General features: G+C 41.2%; 1 protein-coding gene and 1 long non-coding RNA gene across 2 annotated transcripts in view; one reads left to right on the top strand and one right to left on the bottom strand.

Annotated features, from left to right (window-relative positions):
- LOC116789377 overlaps positions 1-11,778 on the top strand; it is a 39,918-nt gene extending 28,140 nt beyond the window's left edge. Inside the window, exons 4-5 of the long non-coding RNA XR_004358004.1 lie at positions 9,230-9,388; positions 11,594-11,778. This is a non-coding gene — a long non-coding RNA (uncharacterized LOC116789377). The remainder of the gene's footprint in view (positions 1-9,229; positions 9,389-11,593) is intronic.
- LOC116789376 (von Willebrand factor D and EGF domain-containing protein-like) overlaps positions 1-22,255 on the bottom strand; it is a 176,329-nt gene that overhangs the window by 118,338 nt on the left and 35,736 nt on the right. The window contains exons 2-4 of the mRNA XM_032693164.1: positions 20,336-20,520; positions 10,745-10,973; positions 7,898-8,130 (exon numbers count right to left, since the gene is read on the bottom strand). Of these exons, the coding sequence (XP_032549055.1) occupies positions 7,898-8,130; positions 10,745-10,973; positions 20,336-20,520 (647 nt within the window). The remainder of the gene's footprint in view (positions 1-7,897; positions 8,131-10,744; positions 10,974-20,335; positions 20,521-22,255) is intronic.

The raw sequence follows: 22,255 nt of genomic DNA on the forward strand, positions 1-22,255 counted from the left end.
CCCTAAAAATCCCTCTTCATTACCATCAAACTGAAGAACCTTCCCACACTCATTTATGCACAACAAAAATTGCCCACCAGCAATACAGAGTCGTTTGCAGGGCTGTGGGGAAAGACAAGTGTTTTCTGGGCTGTTCAAGTGGATTATTTCCAGTCCAGGTCAGTCCCAGGCTTATGTGCCCTTTGGGAATATTTTTACCTTCACCATTTTTCTCACTCTCTTGCAGACAGCTCCAGCCAGTTTGGCCCAGTGAAAATGGTGTCATTTGTTACATTAACGAGATGGAAGCCTTGAGGTCACACTGGGTATACTGGGGAAAAACACAGTCAGACCTCACCTCACAGAGGTACTTTACAGTTAAAATTCCTCAGATATTTCATAGTCGGTTTGCCTCCAAAGTAGAGCAAGTTGTTGTCTCCTCAAGGTAATAAGCCTCTGTTATCATTAGATATTTATTATCTCCAGTCATTCCCTAAAGGCTCGTGTTCAGCTTACAGACTTTTCAAAACAGTTCTTCTGCTGGGAAGGCAAACAGCAAGTGTTGATCATCCTCATGCAGCTTCTGCTGCAGCTGCCACAGGGAGAGGCTGCAAAATCAGGCTCTGACAAGGTGGTGACAACAGAGAAAGAGATCAGATAGCGTATACTCCCCCTACCAAAAAATAACTAATACTGATCCCCTTGCAGAGCTCATCGAGCAGATTATATGCATCTGCATTGCAGACACTATATTTGGTCTCACTGAGCTCTTTGCACTTTTGGCTTCAGTGCTTTTAACCAAAAATGTTCACACTAAAGCTTCCCTCTGAGCATTCCATGTGGAGCACTCGTGCCAGGCAGGAAGCTGTAATGACAGGCACCAGAGACACGCACAAGGATGCCCAGCACTGATGAAGACATCGGCCTGGTGATCTTCCCCAAAGTGACATTCTGGGGCATATCAGAACCCAGCTCTGTTGTATTTCCTCTCATATATATTTTAGAGATATATTTTATTGATAAAGCACTCAAAGAAAAATTTACTTTGTGATGATACACCGAAATACTCTTAGACTATCAGTCCATCCCAGCTCTGTCTTCAGCACCCTTAGAGATCTTCAGTGCTTTTGGAGATTAGCACAAACTTTGCAAATTCGATATGTATTGACAGCTGTCACAAGTTACATTTTATTTCTGTCTTTTATATCATTCCTCCCCTTGTAGTACCTTTACCTTGTTAGGTGCATGCTTCACAAGCAGCAGATATGTTCGTTGGCTACCAAGCTACAGGTTGACAGTTTGTCATATAATTATGATGATAGTCATTCTAAGGAGGGTTGTTTTTTTTTTTTTTTTTGCCTTCAGCTAAATACTAGCTCTTTTTTCTCCAGTTCAGTAATCAACTTTTTCTTTCTCTTTTTCTCCCCCTCCCCGCCCTCCACCCATCTCAGGATGCAGCCTTTTTAAAATATAGAGATAAAAGCATCGCTGATATCAGTATGCTGATGGCCATGACAAGTTAGGCAGTATTTTTCCACAAACTCACAGGATCTCTTAAAAAAATCAAATTATTATTTTTCATCATCCCTTTTAAAGGGACAGAAATGTAAGTGTACTCTCAGACAGGATGGCTGGATTTCTTCTCAACATGGGCTACTCCCTTTTCCCCTTGTGCTGGCAGAACTTTCCATAGGGCAGAAAACTATTTCTAGGCAGAAAATTCTGATTAAAAAGGCCCTTTTTATCTAAGAAGTGTCTCCTTTCCTGTATGTTGGAGCAGATTTCCCCCTTTCCATGGACTCAAACAGATTCCCTCCCATTTTGACATGAACCCGATGAGCAGTTTATTTAGCCAAAAGCAGAATAATTCAGTTATTAATTTGAAGAGGGTCAGGTAGCTCTGAGAAGCAATTTGGGAGAATATTTTAATCCTAGGACTTGTCACCGCCTCCAGCAAATTTCTCCCTAGCAAAACCTGCATGTTAAAACATGGGTGTTTTCCCCCATAGCTTTCAGAGTTCAAAACTCATCAAAATCAGTTATTTATACTTATTTTGACCATAAAAAATGCCTCGAATTTCACCTTTTCCTGTGCCCCTAATTAATTCTGAATCTACTGTGGGGAGTGCAGGCTGGGGCACAGAGGGGGATGTTTGCCAGCACATCCAACATTACCATGGCTCCTCTTTCATCAGCCTCTCCTGCTGTGCTCATCCAAGGGGTTGGGTTCCTAAAGGCCAAAGAGGAGTTGCTTGTGTGCTCAAAACCCATCCCTGCTCATCAGTACCTGTGAAGGCTCCTGGATTTGCCAAAAATAATGTCAGGATCTCTCAGAAAGATGCCAAGCTCAGGCACATGTTTCTCAAAGCACTGGCAGAAATGGTGCCACCACCCATCTCCACAGTTGTCTCAAGGGCAATGCCACTTGTCCCCAAAATGGGAAGAGCTGGCAGATGGAAGTTTGTATCTGCCTGTCATGATGGCTTGAAAGTTTTACCTAAACAGCCACCAGAGAAAACAAGCAAATGCAAGTGCCAGTCCCTGGCTGCAGTCCCTGCTTCCTCTCCTAGTGCAACCTGTGTCCTGGGGGTGGGACACTCCCTTGGGAAGGGCAGGACATGTGCAGCTCATAGCCAGGTGGGCCAGATACCCATTTATCATCCCCCCAACAAGTGCTTGAGCTACATTGTGATGACAGAGGCCAGACAGTGACAACAGCAACAAAGCTGAAATATTTGCTTTTACTGGTAGTGGTCATTCAAAGCCCACAAACCTCAGTGTGATACAAAGCCAGGTACACCTCAGTAGGAGTGGAAAGTCTGGATGAAGAGGTAGATGGAGGCACTTTCCTAATCAGGACATACAATCTCCTTAGAGGTGTGGGAATTCAGGGATGCTGACCCAGTTAGTAATTTATGTCCTCCACTTGTGGGAAGCTCCTTTCTCAACACCAGGTACCATTTAGGGTTACCTACTTCTTCCTGTTCACTGGGAAGGAAAGTCTGGATGCTGCTGGGAAGATGTAGATGCCCAAACTGGGGTGATTATTAACTCCAGGATTGGATCTACCCTCCTATAGCTACATCACCCATATCAGAAGGCAGGCTGGGGCTGCAGGGGTGAGAGTCACTCAGTAGCACTCATGGCTTGCAGCTGGAGGGTTGGGCAGAGAATCATCACACCGGGTGAAAGGTGTCTCCCGATGGCTGTCAAGGCACAGGCGCTGCCATTGCCTGCTCCATTAAACACTAATGGGCTGGGGTTAGAAAAACCTGGAGTCTCCAGTCTGCTGGGAGCTGGGGGTGTATGTGGGAGGGAGCTGTGGTTTACAGCCTTGATGAAAAGAGAAGGGATGAGCAGAACTGAAGGATGACATTTCTAGGGAAGCCAGAGGAAAAGAAAAATAGTTCTCATTAGCTTGAGGAAATGATCTGGCTGTAGGTATTTGCAGAAAGGTGTAGGAACAAAGTTTCTGGAAAGGCTTTCCAGAAGGGTTAGCAGGAAGGGGAAAGTAGGGAGAATCTGACTTTGATTTAATTAATGAACTAGACCTTAAAGCTTTAGAACACAAATTGCTCCCTGTGAGGGGCTGTTGGCTGCAGAAGGGAGGGAGCTGGTGCAGCAGCGTGACCTGACACTGCAGGGAGTCCAGCTCTGCTCACTCTGTTACTCACTGTATATAAAGAAGGCAGCTCTTCCCAGTTGTCAAATGGCCAAACAGTGTGTGGAAGCTGACTGTAGGTCATTATTCTGCTAAGGAAGGAAATTTTCCCAGGGTAGTAGTAAGGTGTTTTATCATCTGCAGAGTTTTGCTCATCAACTCTCTGACCCTTTCTGCTTTAAAAGCTCTGTCAAAGTTCACCCAGAGTTCTGTTTCTGTGGGGAGGCTCCTCATTTTCTACCTGAAGGCTGAGAAAGAAATTGTAAACTCAGGTGTGACCTACAAACAAGCAGGTCTTCCTACTTCTGCTGTTGATTTTGACAAGTCCAGTGGCTGGGAGGGGATTAGCATTTAAGTGGGGGGAAATGCCACTTTGGCACTTAGCAGTTCAGATGCCAGTGCAGAATGAGCTGTGAAGTGGAAAAGTCTGAGTCAGTTTGAGAGCTGTGCCAAGAGCATGAAGTAATTGAAGAGGAGAGATGCTGGGTGTTGGTGCTGGCTGGGGGTTTGTAAGCTTGGACTTTATTATTTTTGGGAAAGGAGAAGGGGCAAATCCTAAATATGGCCTTCTAAGCGCTTGAGGATATACATAGATATAGACTTAATATGTTTTAACATTTATGAGCCCATATGCCAGGGATTCTCCATCTAAGCTAAGTGCAATAAATGTACTGGATCCCTCATCTGGTATGGGCTTCTGCAGGAGATCAGCAGCTTCTCTCTCATGAGCTGAACTGGGACCTCTTCTATTAGAAGTGCTGGTAATGAGACAAAGATCCTACTTCCCTGAGACATGAAGAGTAAGTGCTCTGCAAGATCTGGCTTTAGCACCAAGAACAATAGGATAGTAGGATCTCTTTCCCCATGACTGGAGGTGTTCAAGGCCACTTTGGATGGGGCTTGTAGCAGTGTGGTCTAGTGGAAGGTGTCTCTGCCCATGACAGGGGAGTTGGAACTGGAAGATCTTTGCGGTCTCTTCCAATCCAAACCATTCTATGAAATTTCACACCCTTTCCCTTGTGAGGGGAAAAATAGTTATTTTATAGATTGAAGCAGTAATTTACAATGTTTTTTTTGTCTGGGGCATTATCTTCAGTTATGCAGAGTTCCATGCAAAGCAGCCACTTCTATCACAGAGCTCAGAAAGGCTGGTTTTGCTTAAACATTCTTATTTTACAATGCGCATCATGGTTTATGTACAGTGACAATTGCTCCTCACTGTGTGAACTTTTGGATTGCTGGGCTGAGCAAAATCTGCACAGTTGTCTTCTAAACACCTTTCTTTCTTACCATAACTCATTACTCACAGTGCACCACTATAATTTATAGATGGCTGTGCCTCAAGGAATGAAATGACCTCTGTCACTATCACATAAATAAGGCTTAGGAGTGCCTGGATTTTCATATCAGATGCAGTAGGCTTCTTTCACAGTTTATATAGAAATAGTGGCATGTTATAGATTTATTTAAGGCTGCAATAGTTTCGTGAACATTATGTTGCCAACATTACTGTCTGAAATAACTAAATTGGAGCCCAAAGATGGGAGGAAAAAAAGGACACATGATGGCTATTAAAAAATAACTGGCTGTTTAGTCAATACAAGTTCAGGAATGTCGGCCGGTAAATCTCAGCTCTTTTCGAGGGTTTGACTGTGTATTAAAATATATCAATAGCTATTCTATTATGGGACTGACCTATTACCTGGAGATTTTTAACAGATAAAAAATAGCATAGATATCAATCACCTTTTAGGTGATTAAAAAAAATCTTCGTGCTTCGCTGTAGTTTTTTTTATCAAGAAATGAAAAAAGATGCCGATTTCAGGCCATGAATGAGTTGAGACCAAATGCAGGCTATCGTGCAGGTAGAGGTGAAGAGCTAAAAAGGTTAAAAAAAGGAAGCAGTTTTCAAACACTACAAATTCTGCATCCTTGGGGGCAAATTCTGTGTCCTGGCGAACAAATTCTGCACTGATTGCAGTGCACCCTGGGAGTGCACAGCCATGGGGATGATATCACTGGGCTGTGCATGGAGAAGGGGAAACAGAACTGGAAAGTGTCCCCAGTTCATTGTCTCCTCTCTTGTATAGCTTCTATCAGGGGAATCTGACCTCCCTTTCATGCTGCCTGAGAGAATAGTCTTCCACCTGCATCTTTCATGGGCAGGTGGAAGCTGCCAGCTGCCTCTCTGCAGTGGAGTTTGGGTACTCAGGGTTTGATTCTCCTTTTAGTGCCATCACCTTTCCTCTGGGGTAGCCGTAGCAGTGCTAAATTTCTTCAGATTTACACCACTGGAGGGGAGAGTCGTCTCCTTTGTGACTCCTATTAGACATCCAGACTAGGATGGAAAACAGAGTGAAATGTTTTTTTTTAATCTTTATTCTGTAAAAGCAAATTCTCAGTTACAGCTGAAGCTTCATCACTTGGTTTTTACCCATGATGATTTATGAATAATTATAATTAGTCAAATAGGCCATGAAGACCTTTAAAGAAATCTAACAAGGAAGAGAACATTTTAGTCTCACTAAATCCACTAAATTAAACACGTAGTTTCAGCAGAGGACAAAGAAGGGCTTACTGAAAACTTAATATAATAAAAATGGTCTTATAAAGATTTGGCAATGCTACTAGTTAACAGAACCATATTTTCTCTGAATCCCTCAGGATTGTTAAAACTAGATTTGAAGTGATTGCAAGTGAAATTATTTTGATGAAAATATCTCTTCATAAAACAAACTTGTCTTAAACTGGCAGAATTATCTGTCTCATAATATGTGAGGGCATCATCAGTCAGATTCTGAACTCAGGAGGCATAATTATGTGGAGAAATGACAAAAACAATCCTATCTAGATTGTGCTACTGTTATAAATGACTTATCCTTTCAAGAACTGGAAAAAAGTTTAGAATAATTTCTTCAACATCTATCTAGGGAAGGATGGGATCCACCTGTCTAGAAGAAGCAAGGGAATCTTTGGCACCAGTCTGGACAACTTAGTGAGGTGGACATTGAACTGAAGGACTCAGGGATGGGGTCTGAAGTGGCAACACTCCCACCCTTGAAACCAACTGGGGAATAAGCCAGGCCAACCAGAGCAGTGAGATACTGGGCCCAGTGCTGTTTAATGTGTTCATAAGTGGTCTGGAAGGTGGGATCAAGAATATCCTGACAGAGTTTGCCAAGGATACCAAAGTGAGTGGGGAAATTGACATTTTGAAAAGGAGAGCAACATGCAGAAAGACCCAGGTAGGCTAGAAGAGAGGGCTAATAAGACCCCCATGAAGTTCAGCAAGGAGAAGTGCTTTTACCTTGTCTAGACTGTGCTTTTACCAAGAAAGTTTGGACCAGATAAAGCTTGAGGTCTCTTTCAGCCTGGTATTCTATGATTCCATGATCTCAAAGAAGAGCTGCAAAATGCCAAGACTATTTCCAACCTATTTTTAACACAAGACCATTATCCCTGTTTATTCCTTCAGTTTGTTGTAGCATCACTAATGGCCCTCTGCCTATAAAAGTTATGAACCTAATTTAACTTTAAAAGTCTTGTTTCTGTAGCATCAAAGGCCATGAATTCATACACAAGTCAATTTTTTTCACATCTTGTATTGGTTTCTGTTTTGTTGTTGTTGTTGAAACTAGATCTGTGTTGCTGTGTAAGCCATCAAATATACTTCTTAAAGATTGTTTTGTAATGAACTCTATCTTTCAGTGTGCTATTGAACCAAGAATTTGGAATCAGAGAGGCAGAACACCATGAAAAAGACCATAAAGTAAACCTCCCTCTATTTTAAAATGTGCTATCCTTTTTTTCTGTGAAAAGATGTGATTGTGTCTTTGATCCATGGATATAAAAATTACTGAGTGCATATAGCTGAGCCTGCCTCTACTGCAAATTCTCACTCTTGCAAGATATGAAAAGTAACAAACAAAAATTGGCTCAGGCACATGTAGCTATCACTTATACAAACTTCATAGCATTAAAGCTGTACTGTAAGTGCAAATATTCAAGTTGCCTTTGGAAAGTACTAAAATACCTTCCATGAATTTACTGCAATTCAAAGAAACGTTACAGGTCCTGAATCTGGTTAATGCTATTTAATAATCCTGTTATGGAACAGTTTCAGTACTTTCTAGTGCAGCAATTACAAGTATGAGGAGTGAGGAGCAGCATTAATAAAAACACAGGAAAGATTTAAGAAAGGGATCTGATCCCCCCCAGGTGTTTGACCTCTTTTTGCTGAAGGCAGGGTGGCATTACCGTGTCTCCCAGTCTGAGATTTGTGCCGTCCATCTCTACGTAGGAAAACGACTCCAGGGTGGTCTCCCGGTGGATCTGCTCTCTCTTGCCAGGGCTGGAGAGGCGTGACCAGAGCACCACGTACTGCAGGGGGGGCTTGGAGGGAGGGTGGCTGTAGGTGCACTTCAGGTGGGCACGACCTTGCACGAGCTCGGGATTTATCACTGGTTGCAAAGACAGGTTTGTGAGTCTGTCTGGAAGAGGGAAACAAATGAAGGATGCAACACAAAATGTTATTTTAACGTTACAATTGTTCACCTCACGAGAAGGTGTCAATAAAACTAAAGGTGGGAGAAATGTTACATTTTATATTCCTGTGATTTATGAACCATGCGAGAGAGAAAATGCGTTTCATGTGAAATGCAAAAATTGCTAATTGTGTACTGACTACCCACTGTTGCTGTAATATTTGACCTGGGTTTTTTTTTATGTGTGTGTTGTAGGTTTTTTTTTGCAGTAAGAGAAATTTTATGGAAATGAAGCACTCAGATTAATACAAATTAATTAGTCTGGCAAAGGCCATCAGCTTTGCATTTCCCTGAAGCACAGACTTTTGATCCAAGTTTTGCAATAAGCACAGAAGAGATATGAAAAATCGTTATGTTGCAGAGGTAAACTGACTCTCAGAGAGCATCCAGCCCATATTGCCATGCTGTGAAGATCCTTTCCAGGCTGTTTTGGGATGTATCTAGGCCAGGTCTACTCAGTTTAGTTTCCCTCTGCCCAGAATAATGTCACTGCTCTAAAAATACAGCCTGCTTTCTGCAGGCTTCAACAGGTAATGAAGTCTGAAACCTTTCTTCCTGTTAAACTCACCTAGAAAGTAGAAACAAAAAGATGTATAATAGCATAAGGGGATGTTCTTTCATCTCTGGAGACAAGGACTCAAACAGAACACGAAGCTGGTTCAGATACCTTGAAAGGACAAATTAAGTAACTTTTTTGGAGGAGAAAATATTATGGGAGCCCAAGAGAATAAGTTATGAACAGAATGGAGAACCAATGTGTTAACATCTGTCCAGGGCAGATAACAAGAAGAAAGTAAAAGAAAGAAGTTACTTTAAATATGAGTAAAGACCTGTTGTTTATATCCTTTTCTATTTTGTTTCTAAGAAAAGCTGCCTCAAGCTGTGGCTCACACCATGACTTTCTGCAGGAAATTATCCCAGAAGGACAGACTTAGGTGATCAGCTCATGGGAGGATGTGAGCGGAATTGCAAGCCCAAATGCTGCTTTTCCCAGCTGTGTCTTTTCTGACAAGTTGTGAAGCTTTAAATTCATTTTGTTTTGCAGGTCAGGAGCGCTGACCAGTGTCCTGCTCCCGAGCCTCCAGCAGAAGGGGCTGGGGAATTGACCCCTGCACGGAGCCGTGACGATGCCAGCTGGACCCGGCTCTGGGGCTGTGTGGGGCTCCTGTGGTGCAAAGTTTACAGCTGAATTTAAGACACTGAGGTAAAACCCCCCCCAGCAAAAAATTTTGGGTGCTTTCCATGCAATGCATAATACTGGAAAAACATTCTAATTACAAGAAAAGTCTCGGGAGGACTGACCCTCACTGAAATGTCGAGGAAAAAGGTGAAAGTTTCAACAGCAGTGGTAAGGAAAAGGCAGGAATTCGGTGGTTTGGGATAGATGGGAAGGGATAAGTTTTCTTTTATGAAAAATGCAGCCAGATTTGCATCACCAAACAGGTATGAATCAACAGAAAGGGCAAAATTAACCACCCAAAAGGTACTGGCAAAAAAGTTCTTTGAACAAGGCTTGTGGAAATCTTATAGTTTATAAAAAAGCCAAGCTTAAACTGAAAAATGACTCTATTCAGTTAAAAAGTAATTTCTGAGAAAGAATCAGTTTCATTTATTTTAATGGATTTTTTTTATTTCAAATAGTGAATTAATCTCATATTCTTTGAGCCTTTCTTCCTTCCTCTTCTTCATGTGGGAATGTTAAAATATTATAAAGATAAGAAAATAGTTATCTTTCTCTTTAAAATTTACTTAAGCTTGGATTTTGCCTGATTGAAAGCTGATAACTCTAGTTTCTCAATGTGTCATATCTCTGTCCAAAACACTGAAAGGAAAGTATAAAGGTAATTTATTTCATTTTTAGAAAGAAGTGTCTTTTCTGATGAAATCTATATGCACCTGAACATGCTCTAAAGTTCAGAAGGTTTAACTGAATGAGCAATTCCTTTCTGCTTTTCCTTTGTTTCCTAGCTACCAAACAGGGGATGCATCTGTTGTAGTAGGCTGAAAATTATTTCTGATGAGAACAATTATTTAAATGTCTTGAAAAAGATGTTATCAGTTTGTGGGGTTTTGGGGGTTTTTTGGGGTTTTTTTTGTTGGTTTTTTTTTTTTTTTCTTACAGAGTTTCAGAATTATCTATTATCTTTTTTTTTTGGGGGGGGGCGGTGGTGGTACTAGATTATTAAAGATAAGAACAGACCTTAGAGACAGTATCCTGGATACAGTGCTTCACTACAGCTGAGATGTTTCCACTCTCTAGCTTTGCAACTTCAAGCCAAAGTGGAGCCAAAGACAGCAGGAAAGGTTACATGTGAGCTGTAACCAAGCAAAGAGCGCTTCAGTAATACACACCAGATTACATTTTGCACTGGTAATAAGAGCTATTCTTCAGGAACACCTTGGACTGCCACTGATTTATTTCCTACACGGTCTGCGTCTTACCGGGAGTGATGCTTGACTCACAAGGTCACCGAGACATGCACTGCAGCACCAGGACCTTTGAACACCCAGCCTGAGAGGCATAAGTAATCTTATTGATAAATACCTCACCAGCCCTCACCTTCTGCACAGTAGCCCATGCATCCTTGAGTGGGCTGCAGGAGGTACACAAAGAATTCCCCGCAGTTCCTGACGGCGACAGGTATCCGAAACAAGCAGCAGTCCCTGGTGCCCCCAAAGAGGACCTGCCAGGTGGCACAGGCCGTGAGCCTCTTGCTCTCTCCAGGAACTGGCAGGGATTCAGACTTCAGTGACAGCCACACCGGAGCTTGTGTCCCACATTTGTTCATCTGAGGATGCACACAAAAGAAACCATTTGGAGCAAGTGTCGTAAGACTCCGCGGAGAATCACTAAAACCCAAGAATCTGAGTGTGGTGAACCTGGAGGGTCAGAGAAAAGGATGTGTAGGTGGGGATGAAAATGTCTTCCTCAGTTTAGAGAGGTGACTTTACACAGATAAAACTCTCAAAGAACACAATATCTGGATTTCAAAGTATTTTCCTCTGGTTTTGGTTGGTTTGTATGAAAAAAATGAAAGCATATAAACAGGTCAGATCCCTTCCCTGGGCAGAACCTTTGGGTCACATCAGCTGGCTGGACACATCCATGCTTCATCTGTGGCAGAGGAAAGCAAAGGCTGACAGAGCATGAGGGATAAGAAGGTGTTAGGACCATCCTGAAGAAGCAGGTGATGCTCAGAGCATCACATCTCATCTCCTGGCTTCAAAACAGCTACAGTTTCAGCTGTCATGGTCCTGGCAGCTCCTGCCCTACCCCTCCAGCAGGTACTAGACACATCTTTGGGGCCTGAACCTCTAACTCATTCTTGAGGAGAGACAAATATACAGGATGTACAGAACACATGTGCAGCATATGCACGACAATAATTTATCTTTTTTTGTTTTTCAGGCTTTTATCTATTACCAAATTCCCTGAATACTCTGAACGCAAGAAATCCCAAAGCAGAAGGAGTTGGTCCTAAGTGGTTTAAGACTGATTTCCCTCTCCCAACTTACAGAGGGATGTTCAGGCATCTCAAATCTCAGCTGCCCTCTGTACCTGCACTTCCCACTGACTAAAGGAACATGATTCTCCAAGGCTGTCTTTAAGTACCTCAGTGAGGAGATTAGGTATAATCAGAGCCTTATTAAATATACAAAGCCAATTACAATGGTGACTCGTTATTCTGCATCATTACCTAGCATTTGCCGATATGCAAAGCACAGACGTATTTGAGCTAAAGTTCGAAAATTATTACCAAATACTGACAATAATTTAAGTCTCAGACATCAGCAGAGTGTGACTGCTGCATTCATTTTGCATTTCTTCAACCAGAGATAGTGAACTATCTCTACCAGTCTGAACTGGGGAACAGCTTCCTCCCAGTGTGAATGTTTGGCTATAAATCACATTGAAAAAAACCCCAAAACAACCCCACCATTTTTTCCTGTTGGTCCAGGTTTGCTGCTTCACTTTTAAGATCCAAAGTTGTTTGTGGCAGCAGAGGAAGCACTGAAAGTTAAAGGGTAAATTTATTGAGTCATGCACCAGTGCCCTCCTGCAGTTTGAATTGTATCTGAGAGTCACATGAGCCAGACTGCAGGGTCAGGGGACTGGGGGTGCATACCCAGAAAATGAAGGGTGTTTGAAGAAGATCAAGCTTATGGCATGACATGGTCTGATTTCCATTTGGATCTAATTATTTTCAGGCTTCTAAAACCAAGGACTCCTGAGAGACACCACTGAAATTGCCCAAAGTTTTTCCCCCCCTGAAATGTGGCAGCAGCCGAGCAGAGGGGCTGAGCCTGCCCTCCTGTTTGGTGTCCTGGTGCTCTTGCAGAAGGCACCAGAGCTCACACAGTGCAGCTGGTCCCTGGGGAGGAGCAGCGTGCTGTCATTGTGCTAACAAAGGAGAAGAGGGGGTCGACATGAAAATGCTTTTAGGTGGAATTTTAGGGCAATCCCTTCCCTTTCTTTCTTTAAAAGTCACTTTGTGTGTAACTTTTTAAGAGGTTTGTTCTATTTATTTATTTACAGCTTTAAGGGACACAGGTGTTCTCTGAGCTGGGAAATATACAGATGATAGGAATTTGTTGCATACTGATGAACTTTTGACCTAGAGTGTGAGATCTGGTGAAGTAGCATGTTTCCAAAGCACATTTATGAGCATACACTTGTACTGAAAGGACCCAGGAGAACGAAAAAAACGATATCCAGTGGAGATGTATGGGAGCAGACAGAAGGATGGGAACGAGAGCTCAGTGGTCTCTGCTTAATGCTCTTCTTGATGAGATGTTTACACCTGGAATTTCCTCTGACACAAGGAAACTGCAAACTGCAGTGTCTCTGCATGTATGAGTAAAGATTGCTGGATTGGAACATTATTTTTGAAATTACACTAAAATGCAGGTATTAGCTGGTGCACCCTGATGGTGTTTTGAACCACACAAGACAGGAAAAATAAGAGTTGTGGCAGCAGAACAGCAGGGAGGAGGGAGTGCTGGAGCTCAATAGGTGTGTGCAAGCTCACAGATCCTTGAAGGAAATGGTCTGGAAAGGAGACACAGCAGAGCCCACCCATTCCTCCCACGGCATTCCTCTGCTCCCACTGATCCCACGGCTGCACTGGAACTCACTGTCTGAGGAGGAGGAGAAGGGATACTGGCATCACACTTGCTATGGCAAGCATTCCCAGTGCTCCTAACATCCCTGCAAAAGGCTATTGCCACCATCTACTGATATTTGGCTGCTGAATAGTGATTTTCATCATTTTGAGGTGACTCGATCTCCTGAAACTACCTGTGGTGTCAAGACACATTCGCACCTGTGCCTCAGCAAACCGAAAAAATACTCTTAGGATTTTCTGTAACTGACCTTTTGCTGCTGAAAATAAGCTATTGTGTCCATCTGATGCTGCCTTTACCAATGTCACTGGAGCCAACATGTCAGTGCTGATCCATTGTGGATGTGACTGTTGGGCTTCCTCTGGCCAGGCACAGGCAGTGCCTCAGTTTCTCTGGTTGCTGCCTGACCTTGGGCAAATAAATCACTTACTCTCTGTGTACCTGGCTTCCTTATCTCTCAGCCAGAGGTGGAGGTGGCTGAGATGGTAACAGCACTTCCCTGCCTTGAAGCAGTACTGAGAAGATAATTCCTTAGTGAGATACCCACCTATCTGCTGTGCTGTGGGCCATGTAGATAAATAGACAGATGTGAGTTCATTCTGGCTGTGAAAAAAGACAAAAAGCGTTCCAAACATAAAAGTGGGTCTGTATCCCTTGTTAACGCAGAGAGGAAAAAAAATAAAATGCTGAAATAAGAGGAGGGTGATTTTCTCCCTCTGTATTTATCCTCGCCACAAGTCTGTGAGCCATTTCAGTGCTCGAGAAAGTATGGATTAGCATCACTGACGTCAGCCCCAGCACTGTGCAGGCTTCCTGATAACCCCCCACTGGCATCTCCGGCACCCTGGATTTGTCCTGGCAAATCCTGCACTGAAATCACATGAGCCAGACAGTTCCTTGTGTAATGTGCACAAATTACAAGCAATAACCAACCCTTCTGACAGATTTTGCGCCCAGGAAAAGTCAGACTGTGAGACAGAAAGTTATTGTAACAAGCTATAATGCAGTATTACAGGCTGGCCAAGGAGGAATGTTGTTATAGATCGGGTATTTCTATTTTCCTGGCAGCTCTGTGACATACATGAATTTATTTTCTTCTGCAAGCTGCATGCTGTCCCTCTGAGTCAGGCAAGTTGCCCCACACAAGCTGAAAGGATTTTCTGCATGAGACCTCTGTGAATTAGAAGACAGTTATAAAAACAAAGTCTAGGAGAAGAGGTTTCAAAGAGCCAAAATTTTTGAGTCCCAGCTGTGGTATAATTAGCATTAAATTTTGCAGCTGTCATAGGGCAAAGTAACCAGAAAATTAAATATAGAGGTAGCAAATGATTGGCATTTAGGATAGAGCATTTATCTGCAATACCTACAGTTACTGATGCTCTAAGGATGTTGTAAAGCTGTGGGAATCTCACACCATAATTCAGCAGCATTTCCAAAAGGAAGAGGAATTACACAGCTGCCTTCACAGAGGAGCAAACTGCACAAGTTTAGGCATCCAGTGACACAGCTTGCACAAAGGAGAACTTCTCTAACACAAAAGGGAGATTTTAGGCTGTTGCCAAGTTTCTTTAGTATCCTTGCATACTTTATCCAATTATTGTTAAGTGGTGTTTTTAATATTCAAAGCATTTTGTAAACCTTACCTAATTAGTCTTCACAACACCTCTATGTGGCAGGTAGGCGTTCATTAAGTATTTTTGATTCATAATTAGTCACCAGCTAATCATTTAAATACTCCAGTTTAGCAAACCTAAATAAAAAAAAATAAATAAAATTTGTTCCCTCTGCCAAAACAAGGAGACAAACCATTATTGTTTAATCCAATGATGTCTCCTTCCATTAGGTTGGAGTTGGGAGTATCAACAAGTTTGATTGATTGAACACTACAGTTCTTCATAATTGCACAAAGAAATCAAGCTTGATTGTTCTCGTCACTTGGGTATTGCTGAAATTATGCTGTTAAAAATAAGTAGCACCATATGTGAGAAATGCATTGTTTTAGTTGGATGGAGATGGAAGGCTTTTTGGTGTGCTGCTGGTTGGCAGTTAAAGCATTGTGATTTTGCATCTGTTATCCACTCAAAACTTTATTTTGCCTTTTTTTTTTTTTAATTTCTTTGTAGCAAGTTAAAGTAAATAAAATTTTTTTTATTTCAATCTGAGCCCGAACGCCACAGTTTACGTCAGGAATATATGTAGTAGCAATTAAACTGGTGCCTGTCTCGTGTTTTCTTTTAAGCACATGCCTCTGAACAATAGAGGCTGTAATTGTAATTTCTACAGGTGGCTTTTTGTATGTCTGAAAAACAAACAAGGAAAACAAAGCCTCTTCATACCTACCATTATGATTTGGAATATTCACATATATGTGTGAGAAAGAGAATTTCGGATGAAATAATACCTTGAAAGTGTCACTTTCTTTTAAATTTGTAGAACAATTGCAAAGCAAAGTAGGGTTGGATCCAGAGCAAAGCAAAAATTGAAACAAAATGCTAAATTAATGGTATGCAGCTGAGATATTGTGTTTTTATTGTGAGTATAAAATACGCTACAGCAGGTTAAAGAGGAGGGAATTAAACTGAGTATGGGAAAAATAAACCTTCTCCTTCTCCATAGGCTGAAATATTAAGCATCATAGGCAGGTTAGATCTGGAGAGCTTTAACATGACCTTGTTTTATACACTAAGGATTAGCATTTAAACCTATGTTTGAGCCTAGTACATATATATAAAAGTAAATTTGTATTGTTGAAAATGCAACTGTTGAGAAAACGCCAGCCCTTACTGCGTAACATGTCCCTGTGGTTACACTTATACAGTGGTACCTGTATTTAGAGCATATAAAGATTTGGAGATGGTTTTGCTGATTTAGAGGATCAAATTTCTGAAGAAGGGTATTGGAAGCAATATTGGTACACCATCACAGGCAGGTATTACTGGGCATTTCCCAAACAGAGCGTTGTAGCCATAACTAACCTGTAGGAAAGCTTGTTACAGAACTGTGTATGCCAAAAATTACAGCCACAGGACTGGCTCATGGGGGAGAAATTACTTTGAAGTGTTATACAACCCATATCTGAATCCAGAAGCCCCTGAGCCAAGGGTTGCTGGGGATTGTTAATGTGCAAAGGTGAAATTATTCTCCCATTCCTACAGTTCCCTCTAGAAAAACACATTCAGCTGCTGGTGAGGACAAGTACCTGGGACCAGTGGACCTCCATGGTAAGGCAAGAGGTGACTGAAGGTGACTGAAGGCTTCTGCCATGCCTGTCAACAGGACTGCAGGAAATGGAGTGAACCAAAGGGCTGCCTTAAGACTGGGACGAAACCAAGAGTAGAGCGATGGCTGCTCTGAGAGGTTGAATTTGAGCTGACAGGACCTGGTGCTGTGCCTGAATGTTTTTGCCACCCCAGCAGTGGGTGTGCAGTGATTTTTGTTAGCGGTGACTTAACATTTGCATTAATCTCTCCTCTCAAGAAACATGGTACCAGGAATCCTCTGTTTCAGAGCACAAGTTTTTGATAATGGCAGTTGTTCCAGTAGTGATCCTGTTTTTAATCCCTTTCTTTTTAGCTTATTATTTTCTGTGTGCAATTGACTACTCAAAGCTGAAAATATGAGCTTTGTTTGAGAACGAATGAAGCCAACTCGTGTGTGTGGTATCAGGAATATCATTGCTGGCTCCAGAATCAATTACTCTTTGCATAATCAAGTTCTTAATTGATACTTTTCCTTAAAATTGCAGAGTATGACTCATGCTTTTTTACCCCCACGTAAATGAGGGGAAGGAGTGCATTTGCAGCCCTGTTTCTGGCTTTGTTGTGAGTGTGGTGTGGCATTTGCTTTACAGGCAGCAGCGTGCACTGCTCCGCTGTAATCCACAGATTGATCTTTTAACTGACTGTGGAGCAGATCTTCAATAACAGTGGTGTGTTATGTTCTGTCACACTTCCTTTTAGTGTTTATGCCTCTCATGGGGCTTGCCCATATGTACATGTATACAGATGTATGCATATAACCTGTGTAATTTTAATTCAGAAGCTGGAATTTCTGTAATTGATGTATGTTTGTATGTTTTTCCCATATTGGCTGTTAAATACTCCTCTGTATTTTTAATAGTTTCTCTGTTGAGCTCTAATTTTTCTATCACTATTGTTCTTCCTCTGAAGGTCATTTTACTACTAGGTCTGGCCATGCCTGTGCATTCTTTCTTGCTTCTTAGAACACTGCCTTAATCTTAGTAAAAGCTTCCCTATGTTTTCTTCCTTTAATGTTTCTGCCTTTCACAGAGAATTGGGCAGTTCTTGAAGAACAAACTGTTGTTTGTGGTCTGTAGGCAGCAACCTCAATACCTGGGGATCCAAAATTTACAACTTTGTGTTGCTTTTCTGCTAGGATATGGTTTTAGATGGGGAAGTGGCTGTGGCCAAGAGAGCATGCCCAGAATCTGGTAGTTGCTGTGCCTCTTTTGGGAGAACAGGAGGAAAGATGAGGAAGAAATAGAGGGAGGAAGGTCAGGATCATTTGTTACCCCCTCCATCCCCCTGAGAAATTCAGCAGGCAAAGCCTAAGTTGGAAAGCTGTTTCAGTCAAAACCATTTTGCCACCGGAGGAATGAGTTTACATACAGCAGTTGGATTCAAGGGGTAGAGAGTTCAGGAATACAATTAACGTTTTCACTTTCTTTGACACAGAAGCTTTTGGGTTTTTCTTCTGTCTTTTTCCCCTTTGTTTTCCACTTTTTATTAAATTAGTACATGAGAAGCAGCTCCTTAATAGCTGTTACTCGTTTTTCATTGTGAAGTTTGCTGTAGCTCTTAGCTGTGACAAGGTTGTAGTCTGGGGCTCTCACATCTTTATATGACCTGGTTCTCCTCTCTGTTGAATATAATACTTCCTATGCCTATGAAACTACATGCTGACAGGGCCATATTTTTATTGTGGAGGGTTTTTTACGGCAAGATTCAGAACACAGGCATTGAGAGCCTGTCTGGAGGAGTCAGCTAGCCCTGCCTAGGACGCACAGCCTGTTCTGGGTGCTCACCTCCCTTGTGTACCCCCAGGAGGTGCCACTTGTCCTCCTGCAACTCTCTGCCACACTGGGCAGGACGTCTAAAGTTCCATTAGGATTTAAATCCCGAAGCTCAATTGGGTGACAAGAGCCTTTACTTACTAGCACTTTGACTTAAGAAGTTAATCTTATCCACTGATAAGCAGCTAATTGTATCGGGCTGGTATCAACAGGGTATCACCAGGCATATATTTTACAAGATGCTGGAGTAATGTACTTTTTAATTCTCCACCCACATTGTCAGGCTTTATGTGGTCTCTTTTCTCTCCTATCTGTTCAGGGCTTTGTCTTTGACTTGTTTAATTAAAATCAGCTCACTCCAGCCAGACTGGAATGTCCAATAATAACAGCTTATTAAGGAGTGAAAGCTGTGCAGTTATTAATTTAAATTATTTTGTTCCAGAGGTTTTGCTCAAATTAAATGGAAAACCAAATTAAACAATGATTTAATTAAGTGGAAGAGATAGAATGTAGAGGCAGATTTAGAAGGTGAAGATCTAAAAGAAGCGTATTCTTCCAGTTGTGACATCTAACAGATGTAATCCTTCATCAGCATGGCGAAGCAGAGATTTACTGTCATTCAGAGGATAATGAAGAAACCAATGGCAAGCATTATGTTACAAGATAAGAAACTAAACTAATGAATATAGCTCCACAAACTTGAATAAAAAACTCCAGAGAAGAGGTTAAAAGAAACAAAGCATGTATTGTTGAAAAGAAATCTGATACAGTTGAGCATTGCCACAAGCTCAAAATTTCTGAAATAAAATGACAAATTAAATAATATTATAGAGCACATATAAACTTATAGAGCAATTTGTAAAAATATACTTCATAATGGGTTGGTATATGCAAGGATGACCTGCCATGAAATTAATATTTCAATAGTAATCCTACCAATTTATTCATGTTAATTAGATTTATGGTCTGTGTGTGGAGCGAGTTAGAAATCCCACAGAAATAACAGCTCTCTCTTAGCATTTCATTAAATGTTAGATTATTAAGATATACTTCTATTGTGATGAGCTCACAGGTCCATTTTGAATGGATATAAATCATATTTTGATAATTTTGAGAGGTTTCTCCAGCTTGGGTAGCATTACCTGATACCAAACCTCCTGGCACTCTAGTTTGAATATTTAATTTCTAAAGTAATTTAGGGTAATTAGTTTATTATTTTCAGAATAATGTTATTTAACTATGTGTTGAAATTATTCTAACCTCCTGCAGCTGAGCTATCTGAGGTGGCAATGACTGTAGTTGGGGGCTCAAGTTGATCTGGAAACAACGATTGCAAGTTAAATGTTATTGTCATACAGATTAAACACGCATAAAACCAATAATTATCTTATTGGTTTGTCTCTTAGAGAGTAGTCTTATGTGGTGGAGGGTTTTTGGCTCTGGAAAGCCATTAGCCATTATGAGAATAAAGAATACAAGAAATGGTAACAGCAGAAAGAGACTCAAATTTAGCTTATCCTTCTGTATCACTACAGCTCTCTTTAACTAATCACCTTTTCTGATTTTTCCCTTCTGATTTTGTAAGAACATATTCCTAACTCACAATAAATTATGTGGGGAAAGAGCCAGGTCGCAGAATCCATTCTTAAAGCAATAGAGTTGCTTGGAAAAAAAAACAACTTCCAGTGACATATGTGGATTAATAAATATCTCCCTTAAGAGCTGGTAAACACCTGGTTTTATATTTGAATATTTCCTACTGCACAGAGGTCCTAATCTCTGACTTGGATGTGACAGTGCTACTATTGTTGTTGATTTTATTGTTGTGGTTGTTGCTGTCACTGTTATCACTGTCATTATTATCATCATTATCGTTATTAGAGTGGTTTTCCCACTACCACTCGCTCATTGCAGTCTACTGGGATGGATAGAGAGGAAAACTACACCAAAGGGTTTATTCAAGTTCCCCAGGGTTAGTGCTCAAGTTTTACTGACTTCGATGCACCTGGTTGGCATCTCCGCGGGCCTGCCGTGGATCAGGAAGCGGTACCATGCTGGTGGCAGGGAGTGGTCACACACCAGGTCCTCGATTGCTGTTCTCTGCAGCTCCAGGGAGTCGAACCTGGTGCTCCGGTAGGGATTGCGGAGGATCCGGTGTCCTTCTGGTGAGCACTCGGGAGCTGGACAGGGCAATGATTAAACAAGTTAAGTCAACTGGGTACTGTTAGTAGATGCTTAAAGAGGGCTATGTCCTTTTCTGTTTAGATGCAGTTCAGGATTGGGCTAATTTTCGAGGCAAACACCAGGAAAAGATCAAATCTGGAATTAAATATGTAGAATTGTAAGGTTGGTAACATAAAGATATTCGTTGTCTAGATTTTCATCATACCTGAATCAAGACCAGAAACCTTATCCTTTTAACATGATTTCAGCCTACTTTTAGTGATTAGCAGAGTCACTCCTACTCAGAAATTAGGTAATGTTTTGAGGTTCCAAAGACCTGTGACTTTTGAAAATATATGCAAGTTTAATTTTAATTTAATTTTTAATTTAGTTTACTATATGCATGAGCATTTTAAACATGGTATAAATTGATGGTCAAGCATAAAGGTGCACTTCACATACTTTTAAATATGCTTTTAGAAGAATGAGAACAAGAAATGCTAAAAGGGGGGAAATAAATGATGTTAAAACAATGGTACAGATTTTTTAGAAATCAGCTCAAGTTAGACCTGCAAATATTCAAGCTACAGGTAAGACTCACCTGAAGCATAAAGCCAAGCACATCAGAGCTTCTCTGTGTGCACCTCAAAGTCCGAATCAAACCTGCTGCCCTTTGGCATATGTTTGTTTACTCATTTGCCCTGTTTATTTTCATACAACTCTTGATTTTTTTACAGAATATTTGGTTCTTTACTTATCACCTAATAAAAAGAAGCCTTGTAATGATTCTTTTAGAAGTTCAAAGAGCTGATCGTGTAGAAAAAAGGGTCTTTTCTTGGTTATCTGAGGCATTTCTTGATGAGGCTAAGTCTGTTTTCACTGTGTCAGCAGTGATAGAGGGTCACAGGAGCAGACCAAGGTGGAGCTGCTCTGCATCAGCAACAGAAGGCTCAGCTAATTTCTTGCTGCAGTAATCTTTAATTGCTAATGATGATGTAAGAGGCAGAGGCCACATTGCAGGAATTGCACAACCTGGCAGCAAGCAAAATCCCCTTTTCGTTGTAAAAAGGGCTTATTTATGTGACAGCATTGACAGAGAATAAGACCCCTCCCCATAACATAATTTTTCAAATGTCACTTTTCAGATTGTGACTCTGCTTTAATATTATGCCAGTGGCACTCTGAAACACATTTATCATTTTTATTTTATTGACAAGATACTCAGAAGGTCAAAGTCAATCCATTTATGGAACTATTTTTAAAGATTATTTTGATTGTGCCAAAGGCAAGGCAATGGTATACAAGACAAATGGGGACAAAATGTAGCGTAACAGAGCCTTTATTGCAATTTTCAGGGAACTAAACTGTCAAAGCCATTGCAATTTCAATGCAAAATTCAGCTGAATTAATACAATTGCCTTTTTAAATAAAAAAGAAGCGCCCTAAGCTTTTCTTTTCTACAGGTAAGGGCCATTTTAGAGAGGGAACACTGGGAAATATTGCTCCTCTAATTAAATCTGGGATCTGATTCCCTTTCTCAGAAGTCCTTTCTGGGGACCACATGGAGACTGTCCTTTGCTAATTCCAACCCAAGGGAAGAAGTGACATTTCAGCAGACCAACAATTTTATACAAATGAAAAGTTTACCCATATTTAAAAACCCTTAAAAAAATGCAGACCCTTGCTGACCCCTTCAATATCACTCAGTGCGTCGGGAGTGTTAATGGGAACAGAATCTTGGCTTGTGATGCC

Source organism: Chiroxiphia lanceolata, chromosome 7, assembly GCF_009829145.1.
Source record: "Chiroxiphia lanceolata isolate bChiLan1 chromosome 7, bChiLan1.pri, whole genome shotgun sequence".
Lineage (NCBI taxonomy): Eukaryota > Metazoa > Chordata > Aves > Passeriformes > Pipridae > Chiroxiphia > Chiroxiphia lanceolata.